The sequence below is a fragment of the Drosophila tropicalis genome, unplaced genomic scaffold, assembly GCF_018151085.1.
Source record: "Drosophila tropicalis isolate 14030-0801.00 unplaced genomic scaffold, ASM1815108v1 contig_593, whole genome shotgun sequence".
NCBI classification, from domain to species: Eukaryota; Metazoa; Arthropoda; class Insecta; order Diptera; family Drosophilidae; genus Drosophila; species Drosophila tropicalis.
Window position 1 is genome coordinate 5,987,883 of NW_027173070.1, and position 25,830 is coordinate 6,013,712.

Below are 25,830 nucleotides of genomic sequence, written 5' to 3' on the forward strand. Positions count from 1 at the left end.
ATTATTCGGCGATCGTTTTGAGTGACGGATTGATAATAGGTGAAAAGCATGCGCTCAATTCAGATCAAGGCACTTAAAGTAAGTAGATATATATATAAATATAGAGACAATAACAACAACGATTGAACAGTTTCAACAATTTAATTTTTTGTTTGTTTTCGGAACTATTTCTTGCCTTTCTAGACCTCTGCCAATTCACACGAGTCGATGTTGAATACCGCAAATACGCGGTAACGATAATGAAATACATTAGTTCAGTTAAGAATTCCAATTGAAATCCAAAATGGAAGGGGGTAACGGGGTTTACTCACCTGTTTAATGCTTCTACTTCAACCATATGCGGATCGACTTCATCCTTGAAAGATTTGAGTTGCTCAATCTGTCGCTTCACGGCATCAATGTCTGAGCCAACGGGTCCCAAATGGGCAAACTTATCCTCTGCCTTAGTCAAGAACTTGAGCAGATTTTGCAATGTCTCATGGAATTCCATGGCCTTCTCCATGGCATCGATGAGATTCTCTTCACGCTTGGCATACAATGCGGTGATGTTATCCCAGGCATTGTCCAGATCTTCAATGTGTTTCTTCACCTCTGGCTTATCGGGTTCGCCGCACATATTCATCAAATTGCTGCCATGGCGACGCACTTGCTCAACTTCAGGCTTTGTCTGATCGATCTCATGACGGATTTCTTGCAGGGCAACCTGTTGTTTCTTGATGTCTTGTGGTTGAGCTGCTGGCGGCTCTTGGCATGAGAGTGTCTCTTCCAGATCCTTTAGTGTCTTCATTACGCTATTCAATTGCTTCCAGAACGGTTCGGCCACGCGCAGAATATCTTCCAATGAACCACCGCGTTTCTTGGTGGCCTTCTGTACGTCATTCCACAGATTGTTAAGCTTCTCCAGCTTAGCCTTGATATCACGTACTGCGGGATCTGATTTATTACCAGCCTTGGCAATGACATCATTGGCCGCGCGCTGCACAGCACTGAATGCATCCTGTCGCTTATCCAGATCATCCATCAAGGCGTCGTTGTCCTCGATTTGTTCGCGAATCTTCTGGGGCAGAGCGGAAAGTGGATCCAATTGATTCACCTGATCGACTGTATTAGCCAAAGCCCGCAACATGCCTTCCAGCTTGTCAGAGAACTGACTAGACTCCTGAAGAGCACTCTCCAAGGCTTGTTGACGTTCACGCAACTCCAAGCGGAGTGCAGCATAGCGAGCATTATCCGTATCGAGAATCTCATTAATCTTTGCACTATCCTCCTCAGCCACTAAAGCACCCAAAGCCTCTCCGGTCTTGTTGAGCTTGTCCAGGAGTGGCTTATGCTCGGCAATGGATTGCAGTAGACGTTCATTCTTATCCTGTTGCAGAGTAATTTGATCGGGACGCAGAGCAGGCATACTCAAACGGGAAATCTGTTGCTCCATGTCATCTAGCCAGGTTGTCAATCCTTGATGCGAATCGGCAAAGTGTTCGGAAAGAGGTAGAGCCTGTTCCAAAACGCCCAAACGTTCGCTGCACAATTGAGCCACGGTATCGACAATTTCCTTGAGATCATCCAACTTCTCACGCAACGTGGCCGTATTCTCACTCTGTGGCGACTCACGTAGAACCTTCTTGGAAGCAGCGGTTACATCGCGCACTCGGCCCTTCTGGCTGGAGATGTCGTCGTTGATCGAACGATGCTCCTGCAATTGTGCACGCACCAGTTTGGGATCGATAGCAGGAAGATCCGCTTCACGCAAGGTTGTATCCATTTCACGGAACCATTCAAGCAACTCATCAATATCTCCAGTTACTTCCTTGGCACGCTGGTTGCTCAAATGAAGACGTTCGGCCTTGCGTTGAATCTGCTCGACAATGGCATCGAAACGACGATTATCACGTGTCACAATGCTCTCGATGGTTGCAGCACCTTCTCCAGGCGACAATTGGCATAGCTGTGGTCCAATAAGGTTGATGGTATCCAAAACGGGACGAATTTCAGCAAGTTCACCCTCCAAACGAAGCACATCTGCTTGACGGGGCTCACTTGGGGCCAATGCAGTTTCGGCACTTTGCATCCATTCGACCAGACGGTTGTGGGCCTCATGGAATTGTTGGACAAGAGGTTGCGCTTTGTGGAGGCTATTGATCAGCTCAATTCCGCGATTAGTTAGATCTCCATAACGACGTTGTAGTGAATCCAACTTATCCTTCAATTGAATGGCCTCATCGTTGGAAATGTGCTTCATCAGTTCGGCACCAGATTCCACGGTTGATTCTACATTTGCGGCATGATCCGCGACATCTTGATTCAACTCCAACAGATCGTCCAATTGTTCGAGCAATTTTTCAGTGTATACTGGAACGGATTTAAAGCGTTTCATTTCATTCTCTATGCTCTCCATCCAGGCAACCAGGTCTTGATAGCTAAGAACCAAGTGACGCAGACCCTGACGGGACTCGGAGAGTAGGGCTCCAATGTTATCGCTGGCATCTACCAGATTGGTGTAACGTTCGGTGACACCGCGTACTTTTTCTCCCAGATTGACAGCCTCTTCGTCGCTGACCAAATGCATTAGCTGAGCAGCAACATCGGCCAAGTCCGTAAAGTCGGGCTTCTTACCCAAAATTTCATCGTGTAGGTTGTCGTGTTCGCGTATACGCTGCTGGATCTTTTCCTCATCTGTTGGAATCAATTCCATGGCCTTCACCGAGCGCTCGGCATTGTCTAGCCACAACTCCAATGGACTAATCTTGTCATGGAAACGCTTAGCCACTTCCATAGCTTCCTCCAGATCCTGTTCACGCTGTTCAGCGCCATCAGTCAAAGCATCGAAACGCTTCATTAAATCGTTAAGCTGTTTCTCAATCGAAGCACGTTCAGCTGGTTCGCAATGATTGGCCACCTCTTTGCCGAGATTGGCCAGTGATCCCATGGAATTCTGACGGTCAAGCAACATTTTCTTAAGGAATTTCTGCTCTTGCAATTGAGCTTTCACGACCTTGTAATCAGAACTTGGTGGTTTTTGATTGGCAACCATTTCCTCAGTGTCACTAAGCCATTTAGATAGACCTGCAAGGGCCTCTTGGAATTTGCCCGATTGGAGGAGGGCCACATCCAGGCGGCGATCGCGTTCGTTCATGCGTTCCTTAAGATCATTCCAGCGGTCATTTAACTTCTCTAAATCCTTTTCAATGACGTTGGTTGACACACCTGTTGCGGCCGATCTCACTAGATCACGTCCGGCAACATTTACCTTGTCAACATTGACGGCCAAAGGTTCAACCTTGCGCTCTCTAAAGTTACGGAAGTCCTCTTGTTGGCGGCGTATTTGATCCAATTCTGAACCAACTGGTTTTAGACGCTTAAACTCATCGCTGACATCTTGAATGTCGTCCAAAGTCTGCGATTGAATGTCATAGAACTCACGCAGGTCCTTCAAAGTGTTCTGCAAACTTTCCTCATGATCTCGCACTCTATTATCTAGACGTCCGAGGGTCTTTCGCAGAGTAGAAATCTGTTCACGTGTCTGTGTGGTATCGGCAGCAAATCCTGCATCAACTAAGACATCGGCAGCACGCTCTGCATCTTCTAGACGACCGACCAGGCGATCCAATTTATTTTGCAGCTTGCCATTATCATCCAATTGCTGTTGCACAATCTTAATTTCCCGTCCAGGTGGAGATAGCTTCTCAATTTCCGTCTCTAGATCGTTAAGGTCGATGCCAAGACTCTTCATTTGTTCGTTAAATTGCGAAACGGCTGTGGCAGCTGATTGCAGTTCACCGCAACGATCATCAAGGCGTCCTTGCAACTCAGACATGCGATCAGCTAGACCATCAACTTCGTTGGTCAAATGATCTGCATCCCCGCCAGCTGCACGAGCTTCAGCACTAATGTCCTTGGCCAAAGCCTTGAGCGATTGCAGCGGCTTACTCAAATTGGTAAGCTCCTCGCGAATGGCCTTGACACGTTCCAGCAATTTGGGATCCTTGGCAGCTCCACCCAAAGCATCGTGGGCGGCTAAACGATCCTCACAACGGCCAAGAGAATGATCCAGATTGCGCAGCTCATCATTGAAATCTCCCAGACGACGCGAGCAGTTCTCAATCTCATGGGCACGGGCAATTAGATCGTTATTGAGTCGTTCCCAACGATCGCGTATATCCTGGAGTTCGGCCTTTATGGGTTCCTTGTCAATATCACAGCTAGTCAAGAATGTTTCACCCAGACCCTTGGTGTTCTCAAATTCACCAGAGTGTTTCCACACTTCACTGCGGAAAGTCTGCAAATCACGTAGACGTGTCTCTAGTTTCGATTTTGATAAAACACCGGGAGTAAGGTCGGCCAATTTATCTTCGGCCGTTCGCAACCAGGCGAGGAAAGTCTCAGAGGTTTGCGAGTATTTCTTACAGTGTTCCATGCACGTTTGCAGACGAGTGTGTCTATCGACAGCTTCACGACGCAGTTTTTCCCATTGTTGCTGAATGCGATCAAGATCACGCTTAACTCCACGATCTTGTTGGCGATCAGACAAATCCTTGCCTTTGTTAATAAGCATAATTATTTCATGCTCGCGGGCCATTACTTCACGGTAGATGGGTTCGTGTGTATCGATTTGATGTTGTAGCGTGGGTTTATGTGCGGAGACGAGTAGACGATCGGTCAAGTTGGATAACTCGCCCGAGAGCCAACCCAAAGTCTTGGAGCAATTCTCGGCGAAGTGGCGACCATCACGCAATGAGGCTTCTGTCTCTGCCTTCTTGGTATCGAGTTTCTTTTGCAGAGCAAGATATTGTTTCTCCAGGGCAGCCACACGTGAGTTCACATCGGCACGCGATGCTGGATCACCCAAAATATTGCACAGAGTAGCCGCTGATTGTTCGACATCGGCAAGCAGGGGACGTTGACCTTCCAATTGGCGCTCCAAGTTTTCGATCTTGCGCAAATTCTCTTGATGATCGCCATTCAAGGGTAAAGTATCCAGATTATCGCTTATGTTTTGCAAAGCTTCGCGTAGACGATTGACAGCCGCATCAAACTCCTTGGAGCTGTCGGCAGCGCCACCCAAACTATTGGCACGTTCATCTAGTTTGCCAACCAGATCTTCCCACTTGCTAAGCACATCCTTTAGCTTCGTTTCCACAGCCTGGGCATCGGGTGTGCCGGCCAAATGGTCGACAACATCATGTCCCAATTCCTGGAAATGCTTAAGCTGGGGTTGCTGGGTGCGGAACTCTTCGCGCAACACTTGCACTTGCTGAACTTGACTTTGAACCATGCGGGGATCCGATGAAATTGGACCAAGAACCGTAAGCATACGCTCCTTGCTGTCCAGCCAGCTCTTCAAGTTGCCATGGGTATCGAGGAAATCGCGTAGCTTCTCAGAGAAGGCAATGCGGTTCTTGCAAATGTCATTGAGATTCTTCCATTTCTCTTGGATGTTTTCGTTCTCCAAGCGCAATTGTTCGGCTCCGGGAACATCAGACTTGCGGCGCAAAATTTCCTTTATTTGAGCCTTGGTCGTATCGAGCAAGCTCTGCTTTTCATACATATCCTCGAGAATCTTACGGGCCTGCTTGATGCAACGTTCAGCTTCATCCTTGTTCGAGACAGATTCCTTGGGCACCTGGCGCTGAATGCGATCCAGGAATTGGGCCAAACCTTTAAGATTTTCATATTGTTTACGCAGCTCTTCACCCAGGTTATCCATTTCATTTTGACGATCGTTGAGGCGGACACCAATTAAACCATAACGATTATTGATTTCACTCAACTGCTGCTGCACCGGAGACAACTCAGACAACTGGAAGCCATCTTGAGAGGATCTGCGGCTACCAAATCCACTGGAACCAGTCGATAGTGGCGACAGAATGCCTCCCTTGGTGGGGCTAGGGCTTCTGGTGTCTCCGGACATACGTCTCAGCGGGCTGGTTCTCTTAATAGGGCTGTAGGTGGAACGCTTACGTGCGGGGCTTTCTGGCCTGATCAAGGCATCGTATTGAGACCCAATATCGTTGATCTTATCAATGGTTGGGGCATAATCACGGTAATCCTTGCAGATGGGTTTAAGTTCATCATGTTGCTGGCGGATCTTGTCCAAATCAATAGCAACAGGAGCCAGACCATTGACACGTGCCTCTGTACTGGCCAACCACGACAGGACCTGATCTTTAAGTCCTTCGTAGGCCAATTGCTGTTCGGCTTTTTGTTTCGAAAGTTTGGCGCGCTCATCGATGCTGATGTTAATGTTGCGCCATTGAGATTCCAATGCCTTGATGCGATCGCGTAGAGCTCCCGTATCGGTGACGTCGCGCAAACTAATCAGATCCTTGCCATTACGTACGCAGTCCTCGAATAGAGGAGCCAAATGATCCTTTTCTCGGGACAGATCCTGCATGCGACGAGCCAACTCCTCGGTAGAAAGCAAACTGGTCTCACGGCTATCCAAAGCCTCTTGCAAGCTGGCCATGCGCTGCTCTACGGTGCTAATGTCATCGAGATATTTGCTCAGGCGGTTGTACACATCGTCCAGGAATTCACCACGTTTGGTTACCTTCTCGTAGAGTTTTTCAAACTTGCCAGTAACATCGTTAAGATTGGATTCTACCTTCTTGGCAATGCGAGCATTAGAGGCACTAGCCAACAAGTGTTTAGCTGAGATTTGCATGCTATCGATGCTGGCTTGATGCGATTGCAGATCGGCCAATAGCACCTTGTGCTCACGTATCTGCTCCTGAAGGCGTTCTTTAATGAGTGATGCTGGACGCAGATTTAACTTGTATTTGTCTTCGGCCTGGTTGACCCAGCTCACTAGACTATCGAGGGCATCTTGTACGCCCTGGGATTCGACCAAGGTCTTATCCAGTGTCTTGCAGTGTTCACCCAAAGTGTCTAGCAACTTCTGATAGTTGTTCTTCAAGTCAGCAATAGGCAATTCCAATTGGTTAATTTCCATTGGACTGAGTTGTCCGCCGAGACTGCGAAGAAGATTATCCAAAGCTTGTTGGGCATTGTCGACCAAACGACCGCTAGACAAGATCTCATTATGCAGAGCCTTGGCTTCGTTCATCTGATCTTGCACAGCCTTGGGGTCGCCGGCAATGGGTTCGGAGATGACCCGTGATACACGAGGTTGAACACTTCTCAGCCAGTCGTTTGCCTTATCCAGAGCATCTTGGTATTCACGTTGGCGTCCACCTAATCCGGACACACGATCCTGCAGAGCATTGACGCGGTTCAGCAGATCCTTGTATTGAGCAGAAACCAGCGAAACTTCCTGTCGTATGGGACTCTCTGCACTTGAAAGAGGCTCTACATGAGGCAAACGCTCGGGCAACGACGTGCGGAAATCATTAAGGACCGCCAAGAATTCTTTGCTTTCGTCCACAAACTTCTGGGCTGCCATGGTAATGAAGCGTAGATCTGCCTGATGTCCAATTACATCGCTGACAAATTCCCGAATAGAGTCCGCTTGCGATGGCAGACGTGTCAGATCCGACAATGAGCGCTCCTTGTCCTCCAAGGTGCGGCGGGCCAATTGCAGCCAGTCGGAGAAGACATCCAATTCACTACGCAGTTTCGTTAGCTCATCTCGGCCAGCCTCTAGACGACGCAATAAACGCACAGTGCGATCATTTACACGATCCACACGAGAGCGCAGCTCGCGTCCTGAGTTCTCCAGAGTTGTTACCTCGGGTGCTGACAAGACATCGCCTCCTGTAAGCACAATTTGACGAATTTGCTCAAGACAAGTGGCCACTGGACGTTGTTGGGATTCGATTTCATCCTTGATTTGCTGTAGATGATACATAAATTAATAAAGTAATCTAATCACTCATTTAAAGATCGTCAAACCTTGAGAGCATTGATTTGGTTGCGCAGCTCATCGATTTTCTCGCGAGGACCGCCAACACTTGAGATTTTCTGTTCGACAGTTGTGACCCATTTAAGCAGATCGTTCACATTCTCTTCGCACATGTTGAACTTTTCGAATACTGCTTGCTATTATAGGAAAACAAATTCTTGGATTAGTGAGATATTAAATAGATTGTTTATGGAAAATCTTAGCTCAATACAATCTGCTAAAGACTTTTCATTTCATAATGCACTATAATAAGGAAGAATATATATTGTATATAGAATTGATATATTTGTATATATAGAGTGTAAGAAGGTAGGTAGAAGTATATATTTGGGTTGCTAAAAAGCATAGTGTGTTTTTTTTTTTTTTTTGGGGGCAAAGGGCAAAGCATTTTCATTAAGCAAGCATTAAACAAAAAAATCCAAATATAAGACGCACAAACACCAAAAAATAAATTAAATTAAAAATAACGACTAAATACATAAGGAACAAGCACTACTATTTTTTGGTTGAGACTAAAAACTACTTTTAGTATGAGGCACTAACTACGTTTTTAATGAAGTTGTTTTTGTTTTGGTTTAGGTTTATTTGGGTTTCTGTTTGAGAGTTTTGTTTATTGTTTTTTTTTTTTTTTTTGTTAGTTTTTTGGGTTGCTTTTGTTCAAATTAAAACTGCAAACGAAATAATATATGTATATAAAATATATATGCTGAAAATAGGTAGAAAATTTGGTATTTAAAGAAAATGTATAAAAAAAATAATAAAACTAATAATTTCGAAAATATATAATAATAATTTATATATAGCTATGGATGGTATATATACAACCTTAATCCAAAATAAAAAGAAATTGAGAAAGAAGAAGAAATCTAAGGGACTATAGGCTAGAAATAGAAATGCTAAACGGAGTTTTGGTCAGTTAGAGATGTGATAGATGAAAAGACCTAAGTGTATATACTGCCTAGGATATATTGTGGTGATGGAAAGGACATGTTTATATATGCAATGGGAGAGAGAGAGGGAGAGATGGAAATGTATGGGGTTATAGACAAATCGTATATGTATATGCTGCGTATGATTGCCGACGTCATTCATGTTGAGGTGGAGTATGAAACGCAATTTTCTTTTCTTTTTTTTTTTTTTTTGTCTTTTTTTGTCGCCTGATGAGTTACAGATTTGATTTTATGTATATCTATTTTCAAGATAGTTTTGTGATCGTGATTTGTTTGTTTTGTGATCTGTTGTGGATGATGTACTTGCTGACAACATTTGATTTGTGGCTGGCGCTGTCGCTCTCAAATGCATTCAATGTAAAACTTAAAGCGATTTCAGCGAAATATTGTATATAGCGATATATAGAACATAAAACTGAATGCCATGCGCTGCAATAATAATAATAATAATAAAAATATATATGATTGGCAAATTAAACAGAAAAAAAACAGAGAGTGAAAGAGAGATAGAGAGAGAGACTGTGTTAGTAGTCTGATGAAAATAGATAAAGATTCATTGAGAAAAAGTGGTACAGCGCGCTGATCAAAATATCGAAATCATATATTGTATATACCAAAACATGCCACGAACAAAAAGCTTTCAAATTTAGTGTAAGATTTTTTCATTTTTCATTTTGAATTTTCTTGCATTTTCGAGTTCCATAGAAACTGTTACTTGGAATTGGAAAAGGATTGTGGAATTCGATAAACTTACCCTTTGTTCGGCTGGTAAAAGTAAACCCTTCTCGGCTGCCTTGACCAGATCGATGTTATTCTTGGGCTCTTGGGCATCAATGAGGCGACCCTCGGTGGCATCGATCAGACCGTTGGCAATGGCCGATGCCAGTGGATGAATGACCCCTGTACTGGGATCACGCACTACTGTGGATGAAGGATCTACAAGGCCAGCGCTAATGGCTTCGGCTAGCGTATACTTCTTGCGTTTAATGATGTCAGGATGCATTTGGAAGGGATCGACTAAACAGCCATTGGTTGGATTGTATAGGTTAAAGGTGATGGCTTCTAGCAAACCAAATGAACGTTTGGGAGTACAAATTAGACCACTTTCATAGGCCTCTTGCAGTGTGCATAGCTTGGATGTTTGTGTATTCAATACATTGGCCTTATTGGCATCCATTAGACCCTTGCGGAATGCCTCGGGCAGGCGCACAAGCTTAGCCTTGGCCAGATCTTTGACCAATGCCGAATCGGGATCAATTACACCCGCACCGGCGGCATCCTTGAGCGTGTATATCTTGGGCGTTTCGATGACAGTCAGGGAGTCGTTTGCACTATCGTTGTCGCTGGTCGCTGCAACGGATGCAGTGCTCACAGTTGTTGGTGGCACATAGGTCAACATGCCGGTTTGCAAGTCAAGACTCTTGGACTCGGCTGCCTGATCAAAGCTGATCGGTTCGCGTACATAAATTAACAATGTTGGATCGAATGCAAAGTACAGAGCTTTAGGATCGACAAGTGTACGCTTCGAGGTATCAACGAGACCGCGTTCCTGAGCCACCGAGTAGGGCAGGAATTTGAAGCTATCAAAGTCGCGAACAATAGCGGTTTTCGGATCGATTATATTGTAACGTATGGCTTCATCCAACGACATTTCACGCGGTTTGCTAATAACAACACTCACGGGTGTTTGTCCCAATAGTTCTACGCTATCCTGACGACGCACAACCTCGCCACGATCAGTTAGAGGACGTACAACAGTTACTAGAATACCGCGGGATAGAGCCACATCATAGTTGTAGGCAGATTTGGATTTGGGATCAAAAACGCGACCCTTAGACACATCGATGTCACCGTTCTCAATTGCTTCGGTCAATGGCAACTCTTTGCCAGTTAGCTGATTCTTAAATACCGTTGTGGCTGGATCTATGAAACCCGAATGTATAGCCTCGATCAGATCTAAATACTCCCCGGTTGTAGGATCACAGAACTTGCCTGTCTCTGGACGATACAATTGCTGACGCAGCACTAGCTCCAGGCTAAGTAGACGGCGATTGGAAACTATTAAACCACGTGATCTCGCTGTTTGTAAATCTATTTGTTCTTTGCCCAAATTGTAGCAACCCTTCGAATCATCAATCAAATGCTCCTTAATTGCGTTGGCTAATCGTAAATACTTTCCAGTCTCATGATGCTTTACCAAACTAGACGACAAACTGACCACATCTTCGACACAAGCCTCGTTTAGATTTAACTTACGATTAGTTACCGGATGGAGAACTTTACGCGTGGCCACGTCGTAGAAGCCCATGGCCAGTAGCTCGTATAGACCAAATCCTGCATTCTCAATGTCCACAATCAATCCTAGACTCAAAGCCTCGCCAAGAGGCACAAAACTGCTGCTCTCTGGTTCCCTAAAAACACCTTCTCTCCTGTTGATAATGCCATTGCGACAGGTTTCGCTGAGTGTGTACATTTGTTCAGTCTGTTCATCAAAGTAGCAAGGCAAATGGGGATTGATTACAAAGCTTCGCATGCTCTCCAATAGGGTGATTTTGCGACCTGTTTTTGGATCGCTCAGCTTGCCGGTCTTATCGTCAAATAGACCCTGATGTATAGCTCTTTGAATACTGATTGGAGCATTCACATCCATTAGGATACCAATGTCGAAAGCATGTTTGAGTGTCATGGTTTGATTGTTGTATAACAATTTCGAATTCTGCGCATCAATGATGCCTTCATCCTTGGCATGAGTAAGATTTAGTTGCTTATACAATCCTGTCTTAAAGTCCCTGATCTGAACACTATGTTCATCCAACAAATTTGTATTAAGGGCCTCAGCGAAATTGAGCTTTTCGCCTGACTTGGGATCAACGAAATGTCCATCAATTTCATCGTACACATTCTTGACAACAGCCTCAATGAGACGCAGGGGTTTCTTGGCCTCGACTAAGACACCTCTATCGAAGGCCTCCTTAAAGTCAATTGGTTTGTCATCGGCATCTCGTACCGTACCCTGTTGGCTATCCACAATACCCGTTTCGGTGGCAATACCAAATGGAATAACCTGTCCCGATACATTGACGACCGTCGAATCGGGATCGAGTATACCCCTACGAATGGCACGTTCAGTTGTGAGTTTTTCGCGTGTAATTGTGTTACTAAACTGACCTGTTTTTGGATCATATAATCCTCTATATACGGCATCGGGCAGACTACGTTTGCGCTTGGGTGGAATGAGTATGCGATTTTCAAGAGCTTCAGGCAGTGATAGCTTTGTCGACGCATAAGGATTTATAACAAATCCACCAATCGGATCAAGATAACCTTTGGCAATGGCCTCTGTTAGGGAAATAATTGATTCCGTTTTGGGATCAAGCAAAACCAATTCATCGGGATTAATAAGTTTTTGAGCAATGGCCGATTTTAAGTCAAGTTGCTTGCCATCGATTGTGAATTTGGCTGTGGCGGGATCGTAAAGACCGCGCAACAAACAATCGACTAGGGACCATGGCTTTTTGGTGCTTATTAGATACCCCTTGACGAAGGCTTCATCGAGCGTAATGTTGGGAGAACTAAGTGTGCCACGCACCGTATCTAGCAGACCCACCTTGGCTGCCTCCTTGCCAGGAAGAATTTTATTATGATCTACATCCTTGACCAGGGTCGAGTCAAGCTCGACGAAACCCATTTCAATGGCTTGTTGAAGGAGAATATCCTCACCAGTGACAGGATTAAGAACTTTACCCGTTTGTGGTTCATAATATTCGCGTTGCAATACCTCGGGTAGACTCCAGGTAACACTATCGGTCTTTACCAGATGCTGCTGGACACCCACATCAAAGGATACAAGGGTATTGTTCTTATTGTCTTTTATCTGTCCCGTGGCGGGCAGAACTAAATCATCTTCAATGGCGCAATCAAGCTTCACTTCCTTTTTGGTGACTGTATCGACAATTAGGGAAATTTTCGGATCGACAAGACCAATTTCAATAGACTTTTGTACATCAACCTGGTTCTGACTTTCGGAATCAAAGAGTTTTCCAGTTTCTGGATCGTAAAGACCCTTGCGAACGGCAGCTTCCAGTGAGATAGGTTTACGTGCTCCGGGCACCAAGAAGCCCAACTGGAAGGCCAACTCCATGGGTATCTCTTTGAGTGTTTGTATATCTATAACTGTGCCTGCTTGCATATCAACTACCCCCAACTCAATTGCCATACGCAGAGGGATAACTTCACCGCTAACTGGGTCGCGCACCGATATCGACTGAATGTCCAGCTTGCCACTATTGATAGCCTCAACAATGGAACAAACTCGACCATCATCAAGTACAACCTGACCGGTTTGTGAGTCAATTACAACGTTCTCAATAGCAGCAGGACGCTGCACCTCTGGATTGGCCCGTATGATCCATTGACGATCAATACACTCAAAGAATGGTATTTTCTTGCCTGTCTTGGGATCGACCATATGGCCTGTATGTCTGTCAAGAAGTGGACGTTCGAGAGCTGCCGTTAATGTCTCATATTTTCCTGTGCTAAAGTTCTTAACCAAAATCGTTTCCGGATTGAAAATGTTCATGTCAAAAACAAGGGTTTGGAAAGAGATTTTCTGTCCAGTTGATGGATCAATAAAGTACTGATGATCAACATCGTAAATATTGAGTTCGCTAAGCTTTTCGGGTGTCAATTCAGTATCTGCATCTACCACATAGGTAACTTGTTGCAATATGATTAGCTTATCATCAATAATTTGAACTTCATCTAGCGGACTGAGCTGCTCATCCCTAAGTAAAGTGGACACGGTATCGGCCTGTTGTTCACCATCCACAATAATTTGACATTCATCAGGACTTATCAATTTCTGTGAGATAGCATCTCCAATGGGCAGTGTCTTTGGCACTTCACGTTTGCCAATTGTCTCCTGAATGATGGATGGCTCTTCCACAGTATCGCGTGCCTCATCATCAGTTGGTGTTGTCTCTGTGGTACTCGACGAGGTTGTTGTTGTGGTTGTAGTGGTAACCTTAGTTATTATTGTTGCAGTGCTTAAGCCATCATCGTGTGGAACTAGTTCTTCTGATGTCTCAGTGACAACTACCTGACCTGGTTTCGTTACCTTATCAGTGCTTAGAGCATCAACCAGAGCCTTGCCAGCTAAAATTGGAGCACCCACCACGGCCAGGGCACCAAGTTTTGCGGCATCTTTTACATTTTGAAGAATATTGCTGCCGCCGCTTTCTTGTGTCGGCTGTTGCTCTCGTTCTTTCGCAATAAAATCGACCACACTTTGATGCTTTTCAGTCACTACTTTTGGTCCTCCGATCTGTTCTAGATCTCCTGGTTGTTGGGGTTTTTCTTCGGTAACAGTTGTCTTTGTTGTTATAGTTTCTGTAATCTTTGTTGTTTCAATGGGTTCTTCTTTAAACTTTTCTGGTTGTTCCACTTTCTTAACTGTTTCGGTGACTGTAACATTTACTTCGGGACCTTCTTCATCGCCTGTTTTTGTTGTTGTTGTGGTTGTAGTTATCGTTGTCTTTGTGGTTGTCAATTCTGTAATTGTAGGCTCCTCGACGGTCACAACTCTTTCCTCAGTGACTATTGCATTGACTTCAGGAGTTTCAACTGTTTCGGTTTTTTCAATAATTTTACTTGGTTCTTCTTTTTGGAAAATTGGTTCCACAGGTTTCTTAACTTCTACTTTGGTTATTTCTGGTTCTTGTGGAGTTGTTTCCACGGACTTAATATCCTCCACTTTTTGTGGCGCTGTTTCTTTACTGACAATTTTTTCAATGACTTCATCTTTCGTGGGTTCATCTGGGGTAGCTGTTGTCACTGTGGTCGTGATGGTTGTTGTTACCGTCTCTGAGCTTGACACTGGTACTTCTCTGATCTCAGTCGTTGTTTTGGTTACAGTGGTCTCTTCGAAAGGTGCTAGTGGTGCGGTGTAGGGTGGTTCAAATTCAACAACTTCTTCCTTAAGCGATGTCCTAGGTTTAGGTTCTGGTTTTATGGTTAACTCTGGAGAGGCTTGCTTCTCTGTTTTCTGTGGTGCAGGTTCGGGAGTTGGCTCTTTTTGCAAAGGTAGTTTTGAGGTAGGTTCCTTTTGGGTATCTAAAATCGGTTCCACTTGCTTTTCCGTTACGGTTGTAAAGGTCTCTGTTACTTGAGTTATTTCTGCCTGAGGCGGGACATTGACTTCCTGAGGTTTTACAATTGGATCTTCCACGGGCTTACTTTCAACAGTTGTTGTCGATGTAATGATTTCTGGTTCAGGTTCTCCTTGTACTTCCTGTGTGGTCTTTGAGGTAGTGATGGTTGTGACGGTAGTTGTGCTTGTCAGTGTGCTTGTTGCTAGCTCAATGGACGGCTGTGGCTGTTCCTTTACAGGGTTTTCTTGGGGCACTTGGTGCTGCTGTTCATTGGCTATGAAATTGGCAGTTGTTGAACTAATAAAATTTTCAGTTTCCTGTAGCAAGTCATCAACCTCATTTGTTGGCACTTGTTGGGGTTTTAGCTTACTATCTTGAGGTTTTTCTGGTTGCTTAGTCTCTGGCTTTTCTGAGCTAGTTGTTTTGGCGGACTTGATGAGGCTCTTTACGCCGCTGACGAGGGCACCACCAGCTAACACTGGAGCTGCAATGACACCCAGGGCACCCATTTTAGCAGCATCCTTTACATTCTGCAAGGTCTTGGACGGTTCTTTAGTGGGTTTTACCTCATCAATAACTTGGCTTTGCAACGGTGTCGTTTCCTTGGTGGATTGTGTAGTGCTGACTACTTGCAGCTCTTGCTTGTGTGTATCGGAGCTGACCACAACTGTTTGCGTACGTTCTTCGACAATCACCGTCTGATCACTGGTTGTTGGCAGGGTCGATGTAATAGCTGTTGCCACCTGTTCGGGACTATCTCCAGCTGCCGTATTCGTTTCGCGTGTTGTGGACTCTTCACGCAGAATACCCAACTCCTTAGCCTCTTCCAAACTGCATACTTCACCTGTATTTACATTCTGCACTTCATTATTGGAAATTAGCACATATCCTTGCATCAATTCAATTGTCTTGGTAGTCACAGTGTGCACCGCTCGGACTGTTTCCATAATCTCTGTCTTTGGAATTGGTTTCTGTGTCACAACAAATTGGGAAAGTTGCTTTACCACCAGTACACCGGTCTCAAAGGCGACACGCAGAGGTAAACGTTCGCCCGTTGTAGGATGGGTAAATGTCTGGGCAGCCACATCAATGAGTCCTTTCTCCATGGCCGGAACCACTTCAATGGCATCTGGTTTCGGTGCATAGGGTATTGACATAATAAAGTTTTCCTCAATCGCTTGTTTAATGGGCAACTGCTTTTTAGTGGTTGGGTGAAGAACCACACGTTTTGTTGGTTCCACCAGACTCTTTTCCACCGCAACTGGGAATATCATGCCAACAGGTGGAATTTCCACTTTAGACTTTTGTTGATCATAACTGGAATCAAAAAGTTTGGCTTCAATGGCTTCTGTTAGATTAAGAGTCTTGTCTTTGTATTTGAATGTGGAATCATCTGCATTAATAATACCCTTCTCAATGGCCTCTTCGATGGTACATTTGCTAGGCTTCTGCAGCTTAGATTGAGGATCCAAGACCTCGCAAATAATAGCCTCATGAATACTCAGAGGATAACCACTTTCTGGGTGCACAATAGTTTGGGACTGAGGATCAATAAGTCCTTGTGAGCCTAATTTGGGTACCGATAAACTCTTTGCCAATGGCATAAGTATGTGATTAGTCTGTTCAGGATCAATGATCTTGTGTTCCACTGCTTGACGCAAATTAAGGACCATATTGCTTTGAGGATCGATAACTTTGCCTCGACGACCATCAATTAAACCAGTATTTAATGCTTCGCATATGTTAACCACCTCGCCTTGGGCATTTGTAAAGTTGGTAGTATCTTCTAAGATATGGCAAGTCTCTTCATCAATTATGCCCTTGCGCAAAGCATCCTTTGGCTTAAGAATGATCTTACGCATTCTTTGCAGTACCACAACTTTCTCTTCTACAACTGATTTGTTGTCGTCAAATGAACGACCTCGTTGTAGTTGATCCCGTGACACAATACCTCGTTCATAGGCCACTTCAACAGGAATCTGTTCACCAGTGCGTGGATCTGTTACAAAGCGCACAGTACGCAAAGCACCTTCGGCTGCTACAAGTGGAGCACCGACAACGGTTAGTAGGCCTAGTTTAGTGGCAGTAATCAAATCCACTGGTTGATTTTCAGCATTCAAAATTGTGCCTGTACGCGGATCATAGATGGAGCGTGCTATGGCTTCTGTTACGGAAATTGTTTGCTTTGTGGTGGGATCAATAATCTTGATTAATTGCTCATCGATCAAGCCGTGACGTGCCGCATCGAAAATATTTTCAGTTTCCCCACTTTGAGTAAAGATCACCAATGCTGTGGACGGATCGTAAATGGCTCCAGGAGCAATTTGCAGTGGCTCTGGTGAGGCCAATTCACGTTGACAGGTTACAACTTCTAGGAATTTAGGAGGAGAATCTTTAAGGGGTGTAGACACTTCCAAGACATCGGGCATATTATTTACTCGAGTGATGCGTAAAATAGTTTTCTGACTAGCTCCCCTTGTGGCGGGCACTGTTTCTAGGACAACTTTGCCATCAGCTATGGCCCGTCGCATACCTAAAACCTGTTGTCGATTATTTGTATAATTGCCATAGCTATCCAAAATATCACGCTCAAAGGCAGATTTTACAGATATCTTGTCACCAGTGTTTGGCTCAATGACAGCTACGGAAAGATTGTTGATAATCTGCTTGTCTATACACTCTTCAAAGCTAACCAAACGATCTGTGCCCTGAACATGGAATACGCCAGTATCGGGATTGAAGAGTCCCTGTTCAATGGCATCTTTGAGACGCCAGCCTCCAGGTGGAAGCTCCATAATTTGACGTTCTGTAACATTTTGCTCGATGTAACTACTCTTCTCCATGTTTATAAAGTCGGAGACGACACGTTGTGGCTTGACTAGCTCTGTAGTGATAGGAATTTCCACTGACTTCTCCACATACTTTGTGTGCTGAGTGTTCAATTTAATGGGTTCTGCTTCAGGTATTATCTGTTTGGTTACTATAGTTATGGTGGACTTTGTCTTTTTTTCGATTTGTGGGCTCAGGGACTGTCTGATTGCTGTCAGGGACAAGTAGGCCGTAGTTGAGAGCCTGTTGGACAGAGTACACATTGCCCGTCTTGGGATCCTTGAATAATTGTCGTTCTTCATCAATGAAACCCTGACGTACTGCCTCCGTGAAAGTTAACAGCACACTATCTCCCGGCTCTTGAGAGCCTGCTCGTATTGTTACATAACGATTGATTGTCCTTGTTACTGTCTCTGTAGTCAGGGTAATATTGAGGAGGCTGCTAAGCAGCAAAGCACCTTCAGTGGTTATAAACTTGCGCTCAATGGCGGTGTCTAGAGGCACTGTTTCACCAGTCTTTGGGTCAAGAAGGTATCCAGTCTTGGGGTCAATCAGATTATGATAGACCAAATCAAAGACACTGAGTTCCTTACCGCTTGCATTGTGAACACCAATGCCACGATTGAACATCTCGTAGACCTCTTGTCTTACCAAATCTTCACCCACAGCCACTTCTAAGGGCACTAAACTGTCCCTACCTGTCTCTAAGGCAAAGCCCGTGCTCTTGCGACGCAAAAGGTCACGTGAGAGGGCCACGTTAAAGCTAACAAAATCATTACTACGCAAATCCTTAAACCCATCAATATCAAAGATCGAACGCTGAGCTACCGAGCTGATTAGACCCCGTTCCACGGCCTCGGGAATGCTAATGAGTTCTGCAGTCATAAAATCGCGATATTTGCATTCGGCCGGCAAGACAATGCCATCGGCAATAGCCTCTTGCAGTGTTATTAACTCACCCTTACGTTTTGTAATGCACTTCAATTGATTACCATCTAGAACGCCCGCTTCGATGGCCTGCATAATGCTTAACTTTTCGCGGCGCATGGGACTTGTGATCTGAGATTGCTTGTCGAGCAAATTCAAATCGCAAATATCCTTCAGCGTATACGGTTTCACAATTAGCTGACGATTACGTGCCTCGGCGAAGCTGAGTTTCTCCTTTGTCACTTCATTGACATAACGTCCGGTTTTCGCATTCAACACGCCCGATTGCAAGGCTTCTTGCAGAGTAATTTTTACGTCACGTTTCGCGTCAACCACTTCGCGTACACTCGCGTCTATCAATTGATTTGCTATTGCCGAGTCCAAGCGAAACTTATCACCGGAATTGCGATCCGCTATCCAGCCAGCACCATCGACCAGGCCATGTGCTATGGCATCACTGAGGCATAGTGCATTCGATTTGATTGTCACCGATTCGTGCCGTATTAGATAGCCACGCTCGTAGGCCTCTGCTAGGCTAATAGTCTGGCCTGACTTGACACGATAAAGACCCGTCCTTGTGTCCACACTCCCCGCAGAAATGGCGTCGGCAATATTACGTGGGTTCTCAGGCGATCCGATCGCCTCATCCAATGTTTTCTGCTCTACTGTGACAGTGTTGTTTACCTTAATGCGCTTCTCGGCTGTGTCATAGCCGGTTTCCGCTTCGCTAATCTCGCGCTGGATCACCTCCAATAGCGATAGCTCTCTTCCGCTAGCATCTCGTCCAGCTCCAGGCTGTAAGAGTTGTCTAGCCAACTGGGCATCAATTAGTCCCTGTTCGGCTGCCTGTTCTAGAGTTATGCGACGATCACCCACTAGCATTTCACCAGTGCGAACATCCAAAATGCGTAACTGAATCGCTTCGCCTATTGTCAGAATACGTCCTGAGCGTGGGTCACGAATTCCTGCTATATCCAGCACAGAATTGGGTCCACCCAACTGTTGGGATCGCTTGAGAGTACGTATCTCATTGAATTGGATCTGTGACTGATGTGTTGGTAATGCTGAATTATCCTGTTGACTAGCAGCATCCAAATTATCGCTACTATAAATGCTCTTACTTGAGCTTTTCGTTGTCTTCGTTGAGCTAAATCTGAAAAAGATAAATATTTTTAGTAAGCAAATCTGTTGAAGACATTTGTCCCTTAAGGTATGCAATCGGCAGTCCGAAATGATCCTCATCCAAAACACGTTCATAACTAATGTTATGACGCCCGCTTCGTAATGGACATTCCAAAAGTTTATATACATATGTATGTATGTACATAATTTTTATGGCATACCTATTGCATACTTTAGGGGTTTAATTTCCAGTTTATAGCTCTACTCACTGTGTGGTGCTGTAGGTAGTAGTATAGAGGTCCTCTTGACGTGCAGCATTGCCATCGCCAGTTGGCACGCTGCCCGCACTAAAGTCAACCCTAAAGGTCTTGAGCGGTTTCTGTAGACTTTCAGCATATTGCTAAACCCCAAAAATACAGGTAAAAGTTATTATTAAAAACGAAAATCAACATAAAAAAAGGTTTGCTAAAATTTTAAAGTCTTTGTGATTTGATGGAGAGGGGCTTTGCGAGTTAAAAAAAAGGGAGAGAAAAAGAGAGAGTGAAGCTTTACCTGAAACTCGAACGCAAAATCGTAGTCACTTTCCTCTGCCACTTGGACAGTTGTTGTTTGGGTTTTGGTTTTGGTCGTCTTGCGACTCGTTTTAGTATGCTGAGGCATGGCTAAGGCTTTGGTTTGATTCAATTGGTCAGAATCATAGTCAGCATTGGTAGTAGTAGTAGTAGTAGGCACTTGTTTTGGGAATTGGTTTGGGGCTTCTTGAATACACTGCGCGAGATTTAATTGTAACAACAATTAGAGATTTACGATATATAGACAACGTTCCCTACGTTTCTTTTGACAGATTTGTCGCGTCACTTTGAAGTCGAACAGAGAAAAAAAAACTTTGGAATGTTTATGGCATGCGTTAATGTGTTTTGTTTTGATACAACCACAAGATAAGAAAGCGATAAAGACTGAGGCAAAAAAAAAAACCGGTATATGATAGCTATATGTCTATCCGGAAAATTAACCTTTTGACTAATTATAAACAACTGCTGTGCTAGGTCATCAAGGGATTGCCTCTTTGTCTGCCAAATATTGAAGCACTAGGCTTACTTTTATAAGTTTCCTTAAATTTGGGACTCTGACTTATCTTAAAAGCACACATACACAAACATACACCACATACAATTGCTATTATCAACCCATACCAAAAGGCACATAAATCACATCGACACACACAGAACGCACCGTATACCGGGCACACACACACCATACATACGAAACAGAAAGCCTCAATGGAAATAGAAATGACGCTATATATAGGGAGCAGGGCGCTTAGTTCATGGAAAGGCAAATAACAAAATACAAAAATATAAAGAAGCATGTGCTCAATTCTTTCGGCAAATAACTCAACTCTCTAAAGTGCATGAACCTTAATAGTGTTTACACATACAAAAGATCTTCTTAAGAAAAATAAAAACGGGTGATTACCCGAGAAAAGGGCACCACCACTATCTCAAGTAATTAAGGTCTTTATCTCAACAACAAGAGAAAAGCATTGATATTGACTGACATATGGCAAATGTTTCTGATTGAATTGACGTCACAAGTGAAGTGACTTCACTATCATTTCGTTTTCAGTTCTCTGAAGATCAAAACGAAGGCAAAACGATCCATGATGATTTAGCAACTGTTATTCAAGGTCAGCGGGTAAAAGCCATATCAAATACTACAAATAAATTATAATTAACAAAAAAGAAAAAATAACACACAAACACCGACACAAATACAGAGAGCGAGTAAATACGAGAACGAATAATGATGTCATCAGAAATTATAATATTGCATGAAACAAGTTTGTTGAATATAAAAATAAAAAAAAACAAAAACAAAATGAAGCCTTTTGAAAAAAAATTAAAAATTATATATGATTTTTTAATGATGGAATTAAGATTTAGTTTACATTGGCCTTAATCATTTTCAAGCTGATAAGTGAAATATGACTAATACGACACGTTGTGCCGGCTAAAAATCTAATAAAGAGAGAAAAAACATACGAAAAGGAGAAAGCTTTCTCGGAGAGAGAGAGAGTGAGAGCTTATGCTGCATGCAGGCTGCTGCAGAAAGTGCTGCAATATGGACCTCGCCTATGTGACTATGCTATAAAAATAGAGTCAAAGGAGACAAAGACCTCAAAAAAGCAACCGAAAAAAAAGACAAGCAAAACGCTCGCTTTCATTTCTAATTTATTGAACGGGCAACACAACAAACACATATGCCGCAGGAAATGCCGCTAAGACATCTATTATAGATATATATAGAAAGAATTTCTTTTCTTTTTTTTTTTTTTGTTATTTTTTGGATACCCGTTTAATCGATAAAACAACATACTTAGAGAGAACTAGAGAGAAATGCAGAAAATCCAAAATGAAACACTATCGGGCAAATATAATTGATTAGACCTGGAGGAATAAATTCCAACCAAAAAATAAAACTATGTTTATTTATACATCTCGAAGTAAGTATTCAATGATGGATTGCAACCTCATCATACACATGGCACATAGATTAGATTAGCTTCAGTAGTCCCTGACACCTAGAGCGACGACCAGCTGATTGAAAGTGCTGATACGACGAAATACATATATTTTTTTGTCTATAGGTCAGACTCGCTTTGTTTGAGGTAAACAAAAATAAACGAAATAGTTTCTTTTTTTTATGATTTTTGATGCAATTTTTAATGAGCAGCAACAGCGGCATCCAAAGTACGCTTGAGTCATATCTTGTGCAACAAAAACATAAAGCGTAAAATTCATATATATATTTTTTTAGTTTTTATTTTTCTCTTTTCATTAACACCAGACAGTCAAAAAAAAAAAAACTGTGAAGAATTCAACATTCATTCTTGCGACATGTTCAAGGCTATATCAATAATGGATTTCTTTTATTTTTGTTTCACACTTCGAAAAAAAAAAAAAAGAAAAGCATGGCATGGTATGCCAGTTTAGTTCTATGTTCGAAGTGACTTCACTTGCGGGGGCGATTGTCAGAAGAGTGTGGAAGAGAGGGGCACAGGGGCAAGGAATGAAATTTAAATTTCTATTAACAAAATAAGAGCAGTAGAAGCAGGGCAATGGCTATAGAAGCTACGCGATTCGCATTCAATTAAAGTCTACACTTTCTACTATATAAACGATATGTCACGGTACGTATGTGACATCATGTATACGCCGTGTCATCCGAATAATTATGCGGTTTTTAGTTTTTGTCTTTTTTTTTCGTTAGTTAGTCGGTGATTTTAAAATAATTCAATTAGCTCATCATTACACTTTTGTTTTATATATATATATACAAATATATATTTTTTTATATTTATTTAGGTTGCCACCGACAGAACCTATACGAACAATCTATTGCGGTTTGTCGTGCGTTTTTTTTTTGTACTACGTTAAAACGACTTTCCGGTACGGTACGGTACAATCACACGTACGGACACACACACACACAGCACTAGACGAATTTTTGCGTCGTTATACAACCACGTCGCAATCGGAACTGAACGGTTTTGATGGCATGTGCTTCGCTTGCATGCCACCTCGAGAGCGAGCTTTTGCCCCCACTCTAACAGAGAGACAGAGAGAGAGAGAGACATACGAAGAGAACTCCATTGCTCTAGAGAGATGGAAATGCCGGCTACCTCTCAGCTGTTGCGCCAAAATAAATGATAAACAATACGTTTTTTTGTTGTTTTTGTTTCCACCATGGGACATGAAGCCCAAAATATACGAACTATGTTGACTTCAAATTAAAGTTGAAAACAATAGGCGGAAGCAAATAGATCCAAGAAAAAAAAAAAAAAGGCAAAAATTTATTATTTCTTTAGGTTTTCTTTTTTTTTTTTTTTAACTGTTTGTTCTATTTGAGATTCGATGAGAAACCAGTTTTTCTTTTTTATTTTCGGTAACCTTCTAAATGGTTAGGCAATATACTTATGTATATATATATATGCTCATTCACTCTACTTAATGCCGCCAAAGCTTAGATCTCGTCGCCCGCCCATGTTATGCATATCAAGTTTAGACCAACAACAACAATATAAAAAAAATAACGAATAATGAAGGCAAAGTTGGTAATGGAGTCGCGGCACAGCTAACAAATGATGTCACTTCGTTAGGCTGGCCCCAGAGCCCCGAGGCGAAGGCAACACCTTCAAAAAACAGAAATTTGTTATAGTTCAATTGGATGCTTTGAAGCGCCAGTCTAAGAGTTCCAAATTGGATCAAAGTAAGCAGTTTTCTTAGAATTTAATTGATAAAGGCAAAGTAAGACAGAGAAAACTGTATAAGGCAAACTTTTTACTTAACTGATCATTTTCTTGATAACTGCAAATTTCAAATTCCTTCTAGGGAGCACAACATGACGTATACTTGATATTTCAATCAACTTTTTTAAAAGTCATGTATCCTAACTAACAAGTAAATAGTTGAATCAAAGTTAATTTTTCTTTTCTTTTAAAAATTTTATTGATAATTTAAAGCATCAATTATTATCCATGAATTGACTACTTTATTAGGCGCACCACATGACGTATGATTGATATTCTAATAAAACTTGTTAGTCTTCTTTTTTTGTCGTTTTTTTTTTACAATATAAAGTTGTAATAAAGTAAGCAATAATCTCGCATTCTTTTAACTCAATCTAATTTACTTTTTATCTACGACTTGAGAGTTGATTGAACTTTTATTTTGTTTATTTTTGGTATTATTTACTTTTGCCCTTCTATATCAACATATAATTGTTTAAACAACTATTTGAAAAACGAGTTGTTTATTCTTGGTCAAAATGAATTTTTAATTGAGAAAAACCGAAAACAAGAAAACCAGTTAAAGTCGGCAAAACAAATTCTCTTTTCGTCGTTGACAGATGAAAATAATTATTATGGCCAATGATGACGTTCCAAGCATTAATCTCTATTGGAATCTTGGCGAATTGCTGCTCATTAATATGTATAGAAAAAAAACAAAAATTTTAAGGCGTCATTCTTAATTCGACAAGCGTCTTCCAATTTGCCTAATTGGCCGGGCCAATGTGACAGAGAGTTGAATTCTGACATAATAATGGTTTCGATTTCAAGTTTTTATTTTTGGCTGCCTTTTGTTTTTTAGCAATATTTATTTTTGCCAACATTACGATGACAAAAGCTGCCGTTGAAATCATTTTCGAAATTCATCAAGTTGTGATTTATCACATTTATCACAATTGACTGAACTGTGATGTCATTATTGTTGTGTTCATGAAGGTTAATCTAATAATATTTTGCATCTTGTGTCACTTTAGTGAAATGAAAGCATAGAATAAATAAATAAATAAACAAACAGATAGAGAGACAGACAGAAAGAAAGAAAGAGAGGGAAAAAATAACTAGTTATTTGATGAACTTGAACCTCACACTTTTTGCACACAATTACTCTAAAAATAGAGTCTAACGTCAGTTTTTTATTTTGTATTTTGACTCGCAAAGCCGCAACCCTCTAAAATCGATGAAGGATAGAAATTAGATGTGGGGGGGGGATAAGGAGGTAAAAAGAGGGAAATGTTGTGGGAGAATGTGTGGGGAGTTTACTCACCAGACCATCGCTGCCATTTACTTCAATTGCAGTTTTTAGCCTCTGTGACAGTTGTTCCAGCAATCTGTCATATTTCGTATTTAAATTGTCCAAACGATGACTATAATACTGTGTGGCACCCGGATCACTATCCGCCGGCCGTAGATCACGACGTGGCGGTGAGAACGATGGACGTACCTCGAGTAGCCAATCCACAAAGCGTAGGCATTTACTGTCGTAGATCTGTGTTACATCCCATCCAATCCATCGATCGATCGATCCATCCATTGTTGGTTTGAATTTGTTGTCGTTTGGTTGGTTGGTTGGTTAATTTCGGTTAAATGTTAGTAATTTGATGTGTTAAACAAATTGATTTTAGATTTGGTTTTGTTGTTGTTGTTTGT

General features: G+C 42.6%; 1 protein-coding gene across 1 annotated transcript in view; it reads right to left on the reverse strand.

Annotated features, from left to right (window-relative positions):
- shot (dystonin-like protein short stop) overlaps positions 1-25,830 on the reverse strand; it is a 65,313-nt gene that overhangs the window by 10,698 nt on the left and 28,785 nt on the right. Inside the window, 6 exon segments of the mRNA XM_068291695.1 lie at positions 312-7,789; positions 7,849-7,995; positions 9,563-17,965; positions 17,967-19,866; positions 20,105-20,235; positions 25,448-25,669. Coding sequence (XP_068147796.1) covers positions 312-7,789; positions 7,849-7,995; positions 9,563-17,965; positions 17,967-19,866; positions 20,105-20,235; positions 25,448-25,669 — 18,281 coding nt within the window.